Below are 16,381 nucleotides of genomic sequence, written 5' to 3'. Positions count from 1 at the left end.
TTTAAAACTCTTCTTAAAAAGTATGAATTTATTATTTATTTTTTTTTTGGTATTCTCTTCTCTAATAGGAATAGGAATCAAATGCGGGATAGATAATGATATACATTAACCATAAAAAAATGTGGGACGAGTTGGACACTAGAGTTTGTCAACTTTCGTAGTGCAAATTGGTCTCGCTTACTTCATAACTCATGTTAATGTTTTGGCTTAATTACTCAGATAATTTTCACTTTGGAAATAGTGTGTTAAATTGGTTTTCGCTTTTATTATCAACTTGCATTTCTCAAACTAAGAAGAGTCAATGTCCATTTATTATAATACTTATTTTTCTTCTTCTTTTTATTGTTCCAAAGTTTCCTATTTTATTACATTATCCAATGGACCTATAGTTGCTACTTAGGGAGTTGGGCAAGTTTCCATTTCTCCTTCCTTGAACCTAAACTTTGTTCTTCTTATCCCTACTTGTCCTTTTAACCTTATTTCTCTTGGTTCGTTAACTAAATCATTAAATTGTTCAGTAACCTTTTATGTCAATTATTTTGTTATATAATAGTTTGGTATGTGTTAATTATTTTTTGACTACATTGGATTCAGATAATTTATTTCTTGCTTTGCTTCTAATTACCAAAACTTTTACATGACCGCTTGGGTCATTCACACCTATCCAAATTAAAGATAATAGTTCTTAACTTTTAGCAAACTACAAGTCCTTAGAGTAAGTCATGTCAACTAGAGAAACAAACACAATAGATCTTCTTTATAAAAATTTGGAAAAAATGTAACTTTATCTTTTCTAAAAGTCATTAAGGCCTTTGGAGTCCTAGTTGAACAATATATTTAAGATTTTGATATTTTGTTACATCTGTTGATGAATATTCTCGTTATATTTGGATTCATTGATGAAAGATTGACATGATTTTTTGTCCATCTTCATGTTTTTCCTTAATGAAGTAAAAGTCAATCTGGCAAAGTTATCAAAATCTTGAGGAGTGATAATGTGAAACATGATACTTTTCTACTAGCATTTCTACTCTTTTAAATTCACATGACATTTCACATCAACCCACTTCCCTTTATACACACCTTAACAAAATGAAATATTAAAAAGAAAGCACTCGGTTGAACTTTTTGTGCCTAATTGTTTCGTGTTAATGTACTAATTCGTCATAGAGTAATGTTATTCTTGTTCTCTTATAAATAGAATGTCCTATTTTTTTCTCTTGAAAATCAAATTCCATATATTGCCCTATTTCAAAATGAACCTTTATTTCATATCTCTCAATGTCTTTCGATCTATGTTTTGTTCATGATACGTCCATCGGGTTGCATAAACCCTATAAAAAAAATTATCAAATGTGTTTTTCTATGATATTTCATCCCCAAAAAGACTATCATTGTTATTCTCTAAAAACTAAAATGTACTACATGTTTGTCGATGCCACTTTTTTAGAAGATCTCCTTTTTTGTTTTTTCACTTTACGATATCAGTTTTGTCACAAGATCTTACTTATTCCATTTGTTGAATTATTGTTATCTTTAAGTTTCATTATCAAATCAAATAATCTAAGTCTTATCTACAATTTTCAATATAGAACACAATCTAAATTGATAATTAAGATAACACATATTAATTGTATTCAATATTTAATATTTTTATTGTAGAAATTAAATTTGGGATTTTAGAGATTAAAATCATAAATAAATAAAATGAACAATGCAAGAAATTGGAAAAAAGAAAATAGAAGAAGATAAAAGTCAACAAATTCAACAACCAAACAATTTCTCTTATCATATAGTTATCTAAATCTTCAAATCCAAATTTGGATAATTAATTGATTTAATTAATCAATCAAATCACTATTACGAATCAAATAAAAATATTATTCAATCTAATATGTATCTAATTAGTTAATTGATTCTTTGACTTTTAAAAGAAAAAGATTCTAAGTATTAAATGATGGGTGTAAATCTCAATTCGAGTCATTTGATCTGGATTCCATTAATTGATCCTCAAGGATAATTATTCATTAAAGAAGAACAAAAAACAAAAATGAGAGAAAAAGACAAAGAAACAATTTGATAATGAAAGAAAATTAGAGAATTTTTAGTGTTATTTTATTCCTATTATATTTGGGCTTTCATTTTTTACTTGTTAGTAATTTTGCAGCTATCCATTTTTTTAGATTATTATCTTTTGTTTATGTTTTTATTTTATTTTATTTAGGTTTAATTAAGTTTCAAGTCTCTCACAAATTTGTATATTTTTAATTTAGTTATTATTAGACTTTTTTTTGGTTTATTAAGTAGATAATATAAATAAGAAGATAACGAGAAAGATAGCACTCACATTACTCACTTACAAGAAAAAATAAACAACATGCATTCAATTAAAAAATATAAAATTTTAAATTCTCAATAAAAAATATATTAATTTTTTAGATGCTTAATTAAAAATACTTAAATTTGTGAAGAATTTACAACGTAATTAAGCATTTATGTATCTCCATCAATTTGCCTTTTTTGAATTTAGGTTTAATGCTATTGAAAATAATGCGTAAATGATGGAAATTGTTTAGTGTAGATATAACAATATGTTTTTTTATTTATCTAATCATTTTAACTCGATAATTTGTTTAATGGACCAACACCATCCTTTAAAACAATTAATGACCTGTTTGAACAAAAGAATTTATAAGCACTTATAAGAAAAAATAAAACTAAATTAATTTCTTCATATACTAACTTATTTTTTATAAAAAATTAGTTTGTAAAATTTATCACAATTGTTTTCAAATTTTTATATTTAATTTCTCAATAAGTTTTTTAAAATGTTGAAAATTTCTAGAATCACAAAAAACTAGTAACAAAATACAACAGAAAAAAAAACATAGGATTTCTAAAATCATATTTGGTACATTACTTTTTAAGCGGCAAAGAGAAAAATTCAAGAATATAAATTGAAAAAAAAAGGTGCATCATATTTGGTTATTTTTTAAAAGTAATATTAGTAAAAAATATTTTTCTCAATGTTTTTAATTAAATTTTGTAAAAAAAAAAAATTGTATAAGAATCTAACTTTCCTAAGTTAAAGTTATTTTAATTAAAATATATTATATTATTCTTATTAGATATATACAAGTTTTTGTGATTGAATTCCTTAAAAACTAAAATTATATACGATTTTTATAACCATACACGTTTATGAAAAGAAAAAGAAAACATAAAGAATAAGAAAAAACAAAGGATAATTTATTAAGTATAATATTAGTAATCATGATTTGAAATTCTAAATTAAAAATTGAAAAAAAAAACGAAAACTGAAAATGCGGTGAACGTGGATCGAACACGTGACCTTCAGATCTTCAGTCTGACGCTCTCCCAACTGAGCTATCCCCGCTAATGTATAATGAAGACTATTCTTTTATTTATTATATCTTCAATTTAATAACAAAAAAAAAAAACAGAACCACAATAAAATGAAAAATGGAAAATAGAAAAAGATGAAAATTAAATTCATATATTCAACAATCATAGAATTATTTTATTATAGTTATTTAAATTTTTTTATATAGTTTTAAATAATTGATAGATTTAATTATTTGACTCAACTATTTATGCAAAACAAATCAAAAATATCCTTCCATCTAATATGAATTTAATTATCAAGTCCCGACAATCGATTTTTCAATTAATTTCTAAAATACAAATTAATATCATAAAATGTTAATCCAAAATTAAAGAAGAGAAAAAAAAATTATTAATACAAAACTTAATTCGAATTGTTAATTTTAATTTCATCTTCGAAAATTAGTTATCTGTTAATACAAAAAAAAAAGACAATTAGAAGATAAGAAATTTTTTTAATTTTTTTATTTCTATTACATTTGTACTTTTAATTTTTTACTTTGAGTTATCCATTATTTTATTATAATATTTCATGTATTTCATCAAATGTATTATTATTATTATTATTATTATTATTATTATTATTATTATTATTATTATTATTATTAATAAGAATAATATATTAATAGGAGATGAATAATATAAGATTTCACTTTAACATCTTAAAACTAATAAAATATAACACTTCATTATAATATTTAAACAAATAATTTACTGTATAAAATATATTCATACAGTCTTATAAAAAAATAAGACTATAAAAATATATCATATATACAATCGATCTAAATCAACAAACTCTATAATATAAACTAATCAATACTCAAACTCTTCTCATCATGTTTTCGGACTTTAAAGTTAAGGGATATGTACTCAGGTTTGAAAAACTTTTGTAGTAAATGTTGAAGCTACACTGATTATGTATATATTATGCATGTTTCTGGTTAAAGAGATGAGTTAGTTTTTTGCTTAATATCAAAAGGGAATAGCTTAAGAAGTATTAGTTTGATCTATATTTTTTGTTTCTTTGGTCTGTGGTTATTTATAATATGGATAACTATTAATAATTGTTTTTTGTAAAAGTGAGATATGGTCAAATATTTTGAAAAATGATACATTTTGGAGCAAAATTCATGTTAAAATTTATTTTAATAATGTTATAAAATTTCAATTACGGTGAAACAAATGTTTTCTATGTCAAAATATAAATTATTAAATAATAAAATTGCATTTGTTTATTTAGGCTTTACAAAATATTTTAGATTAATTAATAAACATATATAAATAAATTGTGAGTGTAATTTATTTTATAAGATGATTTAAATAAAACATAGATTTCATATATTCAAGTAGTTAAAATAAATGTAGTTATGAATAGAGAAGATTATGATAACAAATGGGTAAAAGAGTAAAATAACTCTCTAGGCACATAGGACAACAATGTAAAATAACTAAAACCAAATATTTACAATACTTGTCAGTAAAATAAACATAAATAATAAAATAAATTTTTTAATATTTTCTTTTTGTATATTATAATAGGTGTAAAGATAAGAAAATACTGTTAAATAATAAAATTCCATTTGTTTTGTTAAGTTTTACAAAAGATTTTAGATTAATTAATAAACATACATAAATAAAGAGCTGAATGTAATTTAATTTATAAGATGATTTATATAAAACATAGATTTCATATATTCAAGTAGTTAAAATAAATGTAGCTGTGAATATAATATAATGATAACAAATAGGTAAAAGAGTAAAATAATTCTTTGGAACATACGACAGCAAAATAAATATGAATAAAAATAAAAGGGTAAATTAACAATACAAAATTAGTAAAAAACCAATATAATAAAATTACATTTGTTTAATTAGGTTTTTCAAATAATTTTAAATTAATTAATAAACATACATAAATAGAGTGCGAGTGTAATTTATATTATAAGATGATTTATCTAAACAAAGATTTCGTGTTCGTAAAATAAATGTAGTTGTGAATAGAATATAATGATAAATAGGTAAAAAAGAGTAAGATAATTCTTTAGGGACGTGTGATGATGACAAAATAAACATTCATAAAAAGATAGATTAACAATTCAAAATAACTAAAAAAAGTAATAGTTAAATATTTGTCAGTAGAATAAACAGGAATAATAAAATTTTTTAGTATCTTCTTTTTAATATTATAATAGATAATAAAAAAACTAATAATTAGAACATTTTTTAACAAAATAAACATGAGTAATAAACTAAATTTTTTAATATTATTTTTCTTATATTATAGTATATGAATAAAAAAATAACATTTAGAGCACAACAAAATAAATATAAGTGATAAAGTAAATTTTATATTATCTTTTTTGAATATTATAATAGGTTTTGTTTAATGAACTCTTTGAACAAAAAATTTTAAAGGCACCTATAAGAAAAAATAAAATCAATTTCCTCATATACTAACATTTGTAAATTGTATATACAAAAACTTATATATATATATATATATATATATATATATATATTATTTTTAGTATTGTAAAAAAATTACAATATTAATAAAAAAAACTTTATTCGTTTTTTAATATTGTAATAATACTCAAATTTATTAATAGAAAAACTAATATTAATATATAAATTAAAAAATTACTAAGAATTTTAAATTTGCAATATAAAAAATAATTATTGTAAGGCTCATATTTAAGGGGCTGCCCAAAATCTAATGGGCCTAAGGGCTGGCCCATATGGTCCCTCATTCTGCATTCATTTGCAAAATCAGTACTCCCACTCTCTCCCTTAGCTCTGTTAGGGTTTAGCCCTTAGTTCTCGTCAAGTTAGCTCAACCTCGTTCTCTTGCTCCACGTAAGTCGTTTTCAACTTGTACTATTCCATCCAGTTTATTCTTCATGATTCCAACTAGGATTTGTCTGGGTGAACTCGTTTTAAAACTGTCCCACTGGTTTTCAACTCTCGAATCCGCTCTTAAAGCTACTATGCCCAACTGTGGGGTGTCGAAGTCCTTTGCTAGCTTATTTCCAGGTAAGGAAAGCTAGGGCTTGCTTTTTTACTTCGGTTTTTGCTTGTTTTCCCACTATTTTCACGATTGTATGGTTGATGTACCACTGTTAATGTATGGATGGCCTTGTATTGTTGTTTAGGTATGAATGTATGGCTGTTGCAGGGAGAATAGTGGCGAGATCTGACGTTTTCGCCCAAGCGAGCATGTCTTGCTTAGGCGAGACTAGCAAAAACAAGCCCATGTTCGTACTCGAGCTTTCGCTCAGACAGAGAGCTCTCGTTTTGAGCGAGGTACTATCTCGCTCAAGCGAGAGGGGCTCGCCTAAGTGAGAACTCGTGGGAGCTTGAGGTACGTCGCTGTAGTTGTAGCCTAGGCGAGGAACCTCACCTTTGGACAAGGGGTGGCCTTGCTCGGGCGAGGAGGGCTCGCCTAAGCGAGAACTCGCGAGTCTCGTAGGGCTCTCTGTTGACAATCTCGCCTAAGCGAGGACCTGTAGCTTAAGTGAAAGACCTTTTTCGCCTGAGCGAGGGTCCCTGGCTTGAGCGAGACTGGCACGAGAATTGCTCCATGGTTGTTCTTTTTCATGCTTTTGGTTGTTAATTGTAAGCTTGGTTTGGATTACCCTATTTAAAGTATGAATTATATGAATATGCATGTGAGATTTGATTGTATGGGCTGGAATGGTGAGTTTGGCATGAAACATGTATGGGATGATTGGTTATATAAAGTAACATTGAATTGGTATGAACGATGATGTAAATTGATTTATGGAACATGATGTTGGTATGGTTAGGACGTAATTCCACGATAGTTTCGTGGTGGTTAGGGCGTAGTTCCATGAATCTCTAGGTGAGATCTCATGGTGGTGCCTCAGTTGGTCAGGACGTAATTCCATGACCCCGGGAATTCATGGTGGTGCCCCATTTATATAATTTAGTAACATTCAAGGTAAGAATTGCATCTTGACACTCTAAAGAGTTAGTTAGTCTAACATAGAGCGTACTGACTCAAGTGGTGAGAGTAGCAGGAGACCTGAAACACTTTAAGGGCTAACCTTGTGTGTGGGGGAAGTGAGACACTGTAACAATTAGCTCGGTAGAGCAGTAAAGGCCACCACAAATGCAAGCATCCGCTAAATCTGACTAATTATATCTATTTGGATGAGTCGTTTCTTGAGTCTTAGTGTATTGTTTGCAAGTCATAACATGATTGGTTGACATATGCATCTTGGACTATGAAATTGTATGTAACTGTATGATAAATCATTTTCTGCTCTAGCTTACCCTTTTGCTTGTTTGATTGTTATGTGTGTGGTTTTCTCCTTTTGCAATGATTATCAATTTATTGATGTGAGCAGATGTGAGAACTCCTCGTGATCAACAGAGAAATGGTGATTATGTTGCATAGACAATCTCAGATGGAGTCTATTTGTTTATGTCTTCCTTTAGGGTTGTGGCCCATGTACCGCCTTATCTTAGAACTTTGTTTTGAATACTTTTGATCTCTTGTTCTCTTCTGTAACTAGCATCGTGGTGTGCCTTAATCCTTTTCTGATTTCTTTTGGGATAACTGTAAGTAGTAGCGTATATACTCCAGGATCTTACTTATTATGTGACATTTTAATTATTAATTAAATGGGATGTTACAATTATTCTTTCAAAACTATTTGTATATTAACTAAAGTAATGTAATATTTCTTCCGATAAATATATCTGATAATTATTAAAGTTCATATATATATATATATATATATATATATATATATATATATATATATTTTCAATCACTTCACACATTAAGAAAGTTGAAACAATATTAAGAAAATGAAAATTTCTGTATTATACTATTCGTCCTAAAATATATTATACTATTTTTATTACGGAAACCTATTGAAGATTTTGTGGTTTAACTCCCTTAGGAGCTGTATTATAAACGATATTTTTACAAGGGGAAAACAAAGCAATAAAATAAAATAATCGATAATATATTAGTATAGCATTAATAATCATTAATTGAAATTCTAAAATTCATTTTATTCTGCTTTTATAAATTAACCCGCAGAGGATTAAAAATTAATAAAATGCTATTATAAGAAGAAGAAAAAAAAGATAAGAGTATGATTTTTACGTATTGTAAATGTAATAATTTTTGTACGTTTAAACCATTTATACTAGATCTAACTTTTGTGAACATAACAGTATGTAATTAGAGATGGCAAATAAACCTGTGCCCGTGGGTATCACCCGAACCCGTCCCCGTTTTGACGGGGAATCCCCGCTTTGACTGGGTATGGGTATGGGTATGGGTAATACCTGAAATTTTCAACTGGGGATGGGGATATATATATATCCGCCCAAATACCCGTCCCCGCTTAAATTACTAAACTATTTATAATTTATTAAATAATCTAAATAATATATTTACACATAAAATATAATATAATATAATATAATATAATATAATATAGTATATATACATATAAATAAAATATACTTTTATATATATATATATATATATATATATATATTTACAGATATACATGTAATATAATATAATATACATATAATATATATACATAATAATATAATATAATATATATAATATATACGTATAAAACAAATTAATCATTTAACTAGTGAGATCTTTTATAAACAAATTTATAACATTACAAATTTATAAAAATTTAAAAGAAATATATATATATATATATATATATATATATATATATATATATATATATATATAAAAGCATAAAATATCTAGGCATATACATATAATATATATACATAATAATATAATATATATTATTATATTTATATTATTATATAATATAATATAATATATACTTAAAATAAATATATATCTATAAAAATATATATATATATATATATATATATATATATATATATATATATATATATAAACATAAGATATCCACACATATAATATATATACATAGTAATAATAATATAATATATAATATAATATAATATATATAAATAATTATATATATATATATAAACATAAGATATCCACACATATAATATATATATACATAGTAATATAATATAATATAATATAATATAATATATATATATATATATATATATATATATATATATATATATATATATATATATATATATATATATATATATATATAACATATTTCTCATTCTCTTTGTTTTTTGTTATACACTTTGTTTACTCTCTCAATTGTCTGGTTTGTTTTTCAAAATTTAATTTTGAAGGTAATTTTTCTTCTTCTTATTACATAATTTTTACTCTCTGTACATGGTTATGTTAAAATAGGTGTTCCTCAATTTCATTCTATGAAATAATTTTTAGGTTACACATTTGATTATCTTTATTTATTTATTTATTTTCATGAAAATGTTTGACTCTTATTTTGTAGCTCTTCTTTTTGTTACTTTGGTTATACACTTTTTTACTCTCTTTTAATTGTTTGGCTTGTTCTTTAAGGTTTAAGCAGATCTTCAAGGTACTTTTCCTTTTATCATAATCTTAATTATACATTTTTTTTTCGTTATGTTATGTTCAAATGGATATTCTCAAATTTGGGTCACACATTTAATTATCTTTACTCCTTTATGATAATGAATCTGATGAAGAAGGTACATTATATTCTAGTAATTAAAATTTTCAATTTCAATTATTATATCATATCTAATTTTTCATTTTTTTTCTATGTGTAGGTGGATCGAATGCAAATGAAACCACTGATCATTTGTAAAATTAATAAATATTTTGGTTATTATAAAATTTTAGTAATATGTAATTTTTTAGCTTTTATATAATTATTTGAATTTTATTTAGTTGTTATTTGATACTTTAATTTGAGATTTATACTATTATAATATTTTTCTTAATATTTGACATCATGAAAATCAAAAAGAGTTATATACCCGTTGGGTTTGGGGATGGGATCATGATACCCGCCCCGTTGCCATCCCTATATGTAATTGAATATTATTACTTTAAGAAATGTGAATATATTCTTCAGGTTTCAAGTGAAAAAGGATAAAATTAGGAACACAAAATGCGGTGAACGTGGATCGAACACGTGACCTTCAGATCTTCAGTCTGACGCTCTCCCAACTGAGCTATCCCCGCACTACAAGTGTATAAGCTATACTATATAATATGTATATTAATTATTTAAATTCAATTTAATCTTATTTAGTTTTTATTTATTTCAAGAATGTTTATAAGAAACTTGACTAATAATTTAATAAAAGAAGATAGCACCTATGAGTTATGTCATCAATTTAAGCACAGGTATAATTCCATAGAGTGCTTGAGTTGAAAGTATTCATGATGGCTAACTGGTGAATAAGCGAAGGAACAACATAGGCTTTCGTTTGAAGTATTGTGATTCTGTCACCCTTATTTGTGTGGCAAAATCTAAACAAAAGAAAAATAAATCATAAAGATTTGCCTCTAATCATGTATTCCAAAACCATATTCAAATTAAAATTACAACTTCAAAGACTGCTTCCACAACTGTCTATACATTCTGTGGTCAGTGTCCACACGCACACTTATAATATTCGTAATACATGTGAAAGAATGTGCATAGAAAAAAACAAGAAACGAGAAAACATACACCAATCAAACTTCACCTTTTGATGAATGCACTCTATCTTCATAAAATCAGCTCCCACTTGCATAAAGTGCAGGCACCAAAAACTAAAGTGTAAACAAACCAATATACCCTCTAAAAAATGTAATCTAAAGTCTGATATTAGTCAAACAAATTCTCAAGTGCATTTCTCTTTCTTCCACATGCAACTGGTAACAACTCCTTTTGAGTTTGGCTTTGAGGAATAATGTGTTGGTTAGATGACAGAATTGACGACTCACTTCCTATAATCACTCCTTGCTTTTTCATATATTCCACTTTGTCTTGGAAGAGGTAAACCAATCCAATGATAGTGACTTCCACAGTGAAAAGGATAGTCCAAAGTGTGGTGCTTTTTAAGGTTCTCTTATGGTAGGCTTTCAAACCAGTGTAAATGTTGATCACCCCTACAACAGAAACTATTGTTCCTAGTATCCAATGTAGTAAGTACCAATAACTCCTCTCTTTTTTCCCCCTGCAAACTCAGTTACAAATTATGTAACATTAGTATAAAGCATCCTTTGAAAATTTAAGTTCTTTTTCATAAATACAAAGAAAATGGGAGACAAAGTTTGCTGTTTGGAATAATGAGCTTGGCAGGTTTGTAAAAAGAGGTGAGAATTTTGATGAATGAACCTGTGTGGTCTGAAAAATCCAATCAAGCCTTGCACCAATATAGCACCATAAAGTGCCAGGCCTAACTTCTGATGATTGTTATCAAATGAATTTTCGAACTTTTTCAGAGACATTGCAGCTCCAACTGTGGCAAGAAGTACTGAAAGCATCTGTTAGATGAAATGTTAGACTTTGAACAATGATGAATTTAAGGCAAAAAAAAATCACAGATATAATTTTATATGTTAATTCTAACTGGTTCAGTTTGTTGATGATCAAACTTGTTAGTTTAATCGAACCAGAGATAATAAGAAAAAGCACTTTTTGTGCACTAAGGTAGAAAGGCAACACAAAAAAGTCATAGGTATATACAGCATTCAAAAAACAGAAAATTCTCTGCGACTTTACATGTATAATAACTCCAAATTAGCTCAATTCAAATGATAATCATGACATAGTGGTTAGCTAAAACGAATGAAAAGCAATACAAAACTGTGGTCGAAAATAAAATAGATCATGAAAAAAAGGCTCTGTACACCCCACTACTAAAGTTAAAGTAAGTTATGATTATGTTGTAAAACAAAGATCAAAAACTTAATGATGGCATGATGTAACTTTCAAGAAACATCTCATACTCTAGAGTCTACTTACTATATTACCACTACTCCTATTTTTTGAAGTTTCTACAGCATAATCAATGTCAGTCTCCCTTGGCCCTAGATGTGAGTATCAACAAACTTACACTTTTAACTTCTCACAAATGATAAATTTTTCCGCATTAACGATTATGATAACGAGAGAGGTTATAGAAGTAACATGAAATCAATATTTTGGTCAAGATTTGGCATAAGTAAAACCAATCTTGACATATACATATACATATACGTAGAAGGGTGTGTTGAGAATTTAAGTGTGAATTTAAGTCTATAAAAATGAGAAAGTTGAGAAAGTGAAAGACCCACAAACCCATTAGTTTAAAATTTTGGATTGAAAATGATATTTTTCTTTTATATTGTTTGGTTCAGGTCTTATTAACGTTATCTCCCGGTGAATCTCCTTGCAAGTGAATCTATTAGGATGAAGATCAGTTATCTCCACTCATGCTACTTATATACTTTCCCAACATGTATATGACATGCATGCTATAGTATGAATAACTTTTTTCTAGAAGAAGATATGACCTGAAAACCAACATGGAGATAGAAGAGCACTTTACTCCTTCTAGATCCGGGTTCTGCCCTAATGGACCCTCTGATGACAAGTATTCCCAGTGGCATTAAAAGACCAGTTGAAGCCCACAGGAGCAGTCCATGTACTGCAATATCAGATGTCTTCTGCTGATTCATCTGATATAATAGAAGGTGGGGTGTTAGCCATACAAATAAAGTTTACTATTTTTGTGATAATCATATAAAGGGGCATTGGTTTGGTGAAGAAGAAGCAGATGAAGATGAAGAAAGTTGTAAAGGTATTACCTTGTAAAATTTGTTACTTGTGTTCTTGTGACTACTAGAGTGATTCCCCTCCTCATAGGCCATGCAGTCACTGAATAGAAGAGCAGAAACATAAAATGAAGTCACAACAATGTGCACTGGTTTCCAAAGGGTATGCATTCTCCCAACCCAACAAGAGGAAAATCTGAGCCTAGAAATGGCTACCCTTAGGCTTTCTCTCTGAGTTTTGATGATGGTTTAGGATATGATTGTTTTTTGGGATGGCGAAGGGAGCTTTTAAAGTGTGGTGAAGGACTTCATTCCTCTACTTTTTGTATAAGAAGCTTTACGAAAGTATGAGATGCAATATGAATATACTAATTAAAGTGCAATGGTGCTTAATTGGCCTAATCCAACATATGGGTTAGTTGAATGTAAGCATTGGAAGTATTAAGAAGTGAGTAAAATGGAAAAAAGGTTAAAGTTTGTTCATTTGAAGGTGGGGTTAGTTGAGATTTGCTTACATTTTCTTGAGTTGAATTGTGATACAAAGAGGTCAAAAACCTAAATACGAATGCACTTGACTTGAGGAACTGGCACCAACATTTTGTAAAGGTCATATAAAGTCGACAACATTAACCGGCATCATCACTCCATACCCATTGTATTCTTTATTTCAATTATTGCTTTCTTCCATTTGACATTTTGAAAATCCTTATTATATGCATAACTATTTATGATTTTATTATATAATAATATAAATTTTTAAATTTCATTATTCATTATAAGATGGTTGTTTATGGAAACGAGATTTTCCAACTTCTTTCCGAATACAACATAATGCTCTTAGTCCATCTAAAACATCTTTGTAAATATAGTCATAGTGTTGAGTATGTATTTATTATTTATCCTTAGTTTCGTAACATTGTTGAGGACTCTAAAATTATAGTCATTTTACATATATTCTATTTCTCGTTTCCAAAATTTGGCCACCATAAAAACAAGAGTTAAATAAAAGTTCAATCTAGAACTAATAATAATTTTCTCTTATAACTACAAGTTGTCACAAAGAAAAACAATACAGGGGGAATTTAGGAAATAAGTTTGATAAGTGTGATAAAGTAATTTTGTCGGTGTGGATAGGTGCAAAAGTTTAATAGTCAAAAGGGTCAATTCTCTTATGGAAGATTTTGTGATGCAGCAATTGGTTATATAGAAAATTAGTGGGAGAGGGGCACTTATTGCATTTTTGTCTTCTTCTTTCCTTCTATTTGTAGTTGCTAGTATAACAACATTTTCTTTTTACATTGTAATGAACCCTAATGTTATAATACATCGAGAGATTTATCTACACAGAGACCAGTTCTTTTTATATCAATCCTTGACTCGTGGAATAAAAAGACTTGTCATCCGAAAAATTCTAGTTGTAAGCTTAAAGAGAGAGCTCTTTTTTCAAAAAAATGTCACACTTCCTCTCTTAGGGTTTTCTAAGATAAGTCTAACTTATGTATGGGTATTTTGAAGTTGGTTTTGTTCTATCTTACAGAAATCACCCATACCCACATTTGTCTTTTGTTTCTATTTAATAGAAACCAAATTCAATTCTTTTTTTTTTATATTTCCAGTAACAAAATAAATCTTATTAAATCATATTTAAATTTTGATTTATGAATTTCCTCTTTAATTAAGTCTTACTTAATTAAGCTTTATCAGAGAAAATATATCAATTAATTAAATTTAAACTCTTTAATTTAATCAATAATATTTTTCTTGTTCAACAAAGACCAGAATATTCTATTAGTGTGTGAAGGTTCATTACTAAAAGCACTATAAATTAACTAATTTATTAATTTATTAATCAAAGTTGACATCTAGTAGCATTCTTTAATGGTTGGATAGTATGAAATATCTTTTACTTCAGAATCATCAGAATATTAGTATAATATTTCCTTCAATCTTTACAACTCTATGTTAACTCTAGAATGTAGTATAACTGTTAAATTCTAATAAGTTAACAGATAATGAATGACTTAAGAAACTCTTTTCTTCTTTCATTCATTATAGCCCGACCTAGGTCTTTATTTATATAGAGCTCAAACTCATAATCAAGAGTTGATGGATTCTTTCTTGATTAATCATTAATCCCACAAAAATTTAGTCATACCCAATAATCATTCATCTAACATCACGAAGTGTTAGATGTCCAATATCAAAACATAGTAAATGAGTTGTTAATTTCCATAATAATTTCAAGTCTAAGAAAATCGTATATATTTCTTCAAAAGAATTTTCCATTAACAATTCATAGTTAATCTTAACCATAAGAAAATTCTCCTTTGAGTGACTTCAATGGTCATATCTCTATATAGACCATTTATATATGAAATTTAAAAAATGAGATCTTTTAATCTTTATCAAATAAAGACCACTACACATTGATCTATTCAGATTAATGATGTCCTATCCTCAATATGATTAAGAACAATTTAAATTAAAATTATATAAGACATATTTCTCATTATTATTATTATTATTATAATATGTATTATAATAATAAGTCTTTAATTTTTATCAAGGACCTTAATACCTTATCATATTAATTCAATAAATATGTCAATGAAATAAATAATAATAAACACAATTTTATTATTATTAACATGACAAATTTGATCTAGACATACCTCAAATCCAACACTTTCATCTTGTCTTTTTCTTAATACTCACCCTAATAAGATGAGTTAGGACCAAAACGAAGGGCCAACTACATGTCAATCAATGCAACTTCTGCAGAAGATGTTGACTAAGTTGGCTAATTTAAAACTATGATTAAGGTAAAATTAGTACAATGATTAACTCAAAAACCAATCAAAGTAATTAGCTACTTGGATTAGACCCATCCATGTAAAAAATTCATCAATTATATATAAATAGATCAGTACATCAAATATATTATTACGTTTAATACCAACGCACTTGACTAACTTGTGCATCAGACGATCTTCTGGAGACACAACCTATATTCAGTTTTGAGAGGACGAGTACCTTTAAAGAGTACAAGTATTTGAATATCTTGGGAGAGGATGAGGATCCTTGAAGAGGATGGTATGCCGGGAGATGACAAGTACCTTGAAGTTGGAGCTTGGAATGTTTAAAGTATTTGGAGTTGAAATCTTTTGAAAAATATATTTGACTATGTAAGAACATTAACATTAATAAAAAATATATTAAGTATTAAGTCTATAAAACTGTATACTGATTTTGAACTACTTT

The 16,381-nt window shown here is 27.1% G+C and overlaps 1 protein-coding gene and 2 non-coding genes across 3 annotated transcripts; all 3 read right to left on the bottom strand.

Moving 5' to 3' along the window:
* Nucleotides 1-3,324: 3,324 nt before the first annotated feature.
* TRNAF-GAA lies at nucleotides 3,325-3,397 on the bottom strand. Its single transcript has one exon. It is a non-coding gene; the product is annotated as a tRNA-Phe (tRNA).
* Nucleotides 3,398-10,482: 7,085 nt separating this feature from the next.
* TRNAF-GAA lies at nucleotides 10,483-10,555 on the bottom strand. Its single transcript has one exon. It is a non-coding gene; the product is annotated as a tRNA-Phe (tRNA).
* A 328-nt stretch (nucleotides 10,556-10,883) lies between these two features.
* Nucleotides 10,884-13,621, bottom strand: LOC114176941 (cytochrome b561 domain-containing protein At4g18260-like). The gene is made up of 4 exons (XM_028062147.1): nucleotides 13,154-13,621; nucleotides 12,860-13,024; nucleotides 11,700-11,848; nucleotides 10,884-11,538 (listed from the first exon to the last, which is right to left on the bottom strand). Exons 1-4 carry the CDS (start codon nucleotides 13,289-13,291, stop codon nucleotides 11,187-11,189), a joined length of 804 nt encoding a protein of 267 aa, XP_027917948.1. The 5' UTR covers nucleotides 13,292-13,621; the 3' UTR covers nucleotides 10,884-11,186.
* Nucleotides 13,622-16,381: the final 2,760 nt, after the last annotated feature.

Source organism: Vigna unguiculata, chromosome 3 (genome assembly GCF_004118075.2).
Source record: "Vigna unguiculata cultivar IT97K-499-35 chromosome 3, ASM411807v1, whole genome shotgun sequence".
Classification (NCBI taxonomy): Eukaryota; Viridiplantae; Streptophyta; class Magnoliopsida; order Fabales; family Fabaceae; genus Vigna; species Vigna unguiculata.
The sequence above is the reverse complement of the archived record's forward strand: the minus strand, read 5'-3'. Positions and strand labels throughout refer to the sequence as shown.